Raw genomic sequence first — 845 nt, 5'->3', positions numbered from 1 at the left:
TTTCAAGGCATACGGACTGGATTGTATTATTTTTGCAGTTCGGTGGAATTGGCGGAAGCCTATTCGACGGCTGCTATTTGCTTTACGCCAGTGTGGTTCATCAGGGCAAAATGTCCGGTGCTGGTGGTATTGGTAGTGGTAGTGGTAGTGGAGGTGCTTGTGGTGGTGGTGGTGGTATTGGCGATTCGACGACGGATAAACTTCGCGAGGATAATTTGACCGCTTTGAATGACTGTGGAGTCAGTGTTGAAATGTGTGGAAAAGTTGAAGAATCGACTGAAGGACGACTTTTAGAAATGTTTTTACTCCAACTGAACGACGTTGACCAGCAGAAGCTGGACAGCTGTTTGGGGCAGTTGGACGAGACGGCGAACAAATTCCACTCGGGCGTTGTCCGACGCCGTTGACCAACTTGTTCGAACATCCTTCAAGCCACGCCTACGCTTGGCGGTCGATGGCTTTTTCAACGACACGCACGCGCCCAGTGAGTTGGAGTTTGTGGAATTGGAATCGCGCGGCTTGTTTGTAGAAAATATCATCGGATGTTTGCAGCTGCTGTTGGAAGATTTGAGACAGTCACTTGGAGAACGACCGTTGGCCATGGTGCATGCGACGACGGCGTCGTTGACCGCGGACTTGTTGGAAAAGGCTACACTGAAGGGAACGTACAACCGCCTGGGCGGGCTTTTGCTCGACAAGCAGATCCGCAAACTAGCCGGATACTGGACGCAGTTTGCCGGTTGGAGCACCAGGCAACGCTTCTCAAAATTGGACCAAATTGTTTCCCTGTTGAACGTGGATTCGGTAGCCGATGCGCAAAATTATTGTCAATCCGAAAGTGTCAC

At 50.7% G+C, this 845-nt stretch overlaps 1 protein-coding gene across 1 annotated transcript; it reads left to right on the top strand.

Moving 5' to 3' along the window:
• Positions 1-38: 38 nt before the first annotated feature.
• Tsp_15110 (calpain small subunit 1) lies at positions 39-407 on the top strand (the record flags this gene model as incomplete). Its single annotated transcript, XM_003367075.1, has 1 exon — positions 39-407. A coding segment is annotated over one exon (369 nt), but the record flags the coding sequence as incomplete, so codon positions are not given.
• Positions 408-845: the final 438 nt, after the last annotated feature.

This window comes from Trichinella spiralis, assembly GCF_000181795.1.
Source record: "Trichinella spiralis strain ISS 195 chromosome Unknown Scfld4881, whole genome shotgun sequence".
NCBI classification, from domain to species: domain Eukaryota; kingdom Metazoa; phylum Nematoda; class Enoplea; order Trichinellida; family Trichinellidae; genus Trichinella; species Trichinella spiralis.
Note: the sequence above shows the minus strand (reverse complement) of the source record. Positions and strands in the feature narration are given on the sequence as shown.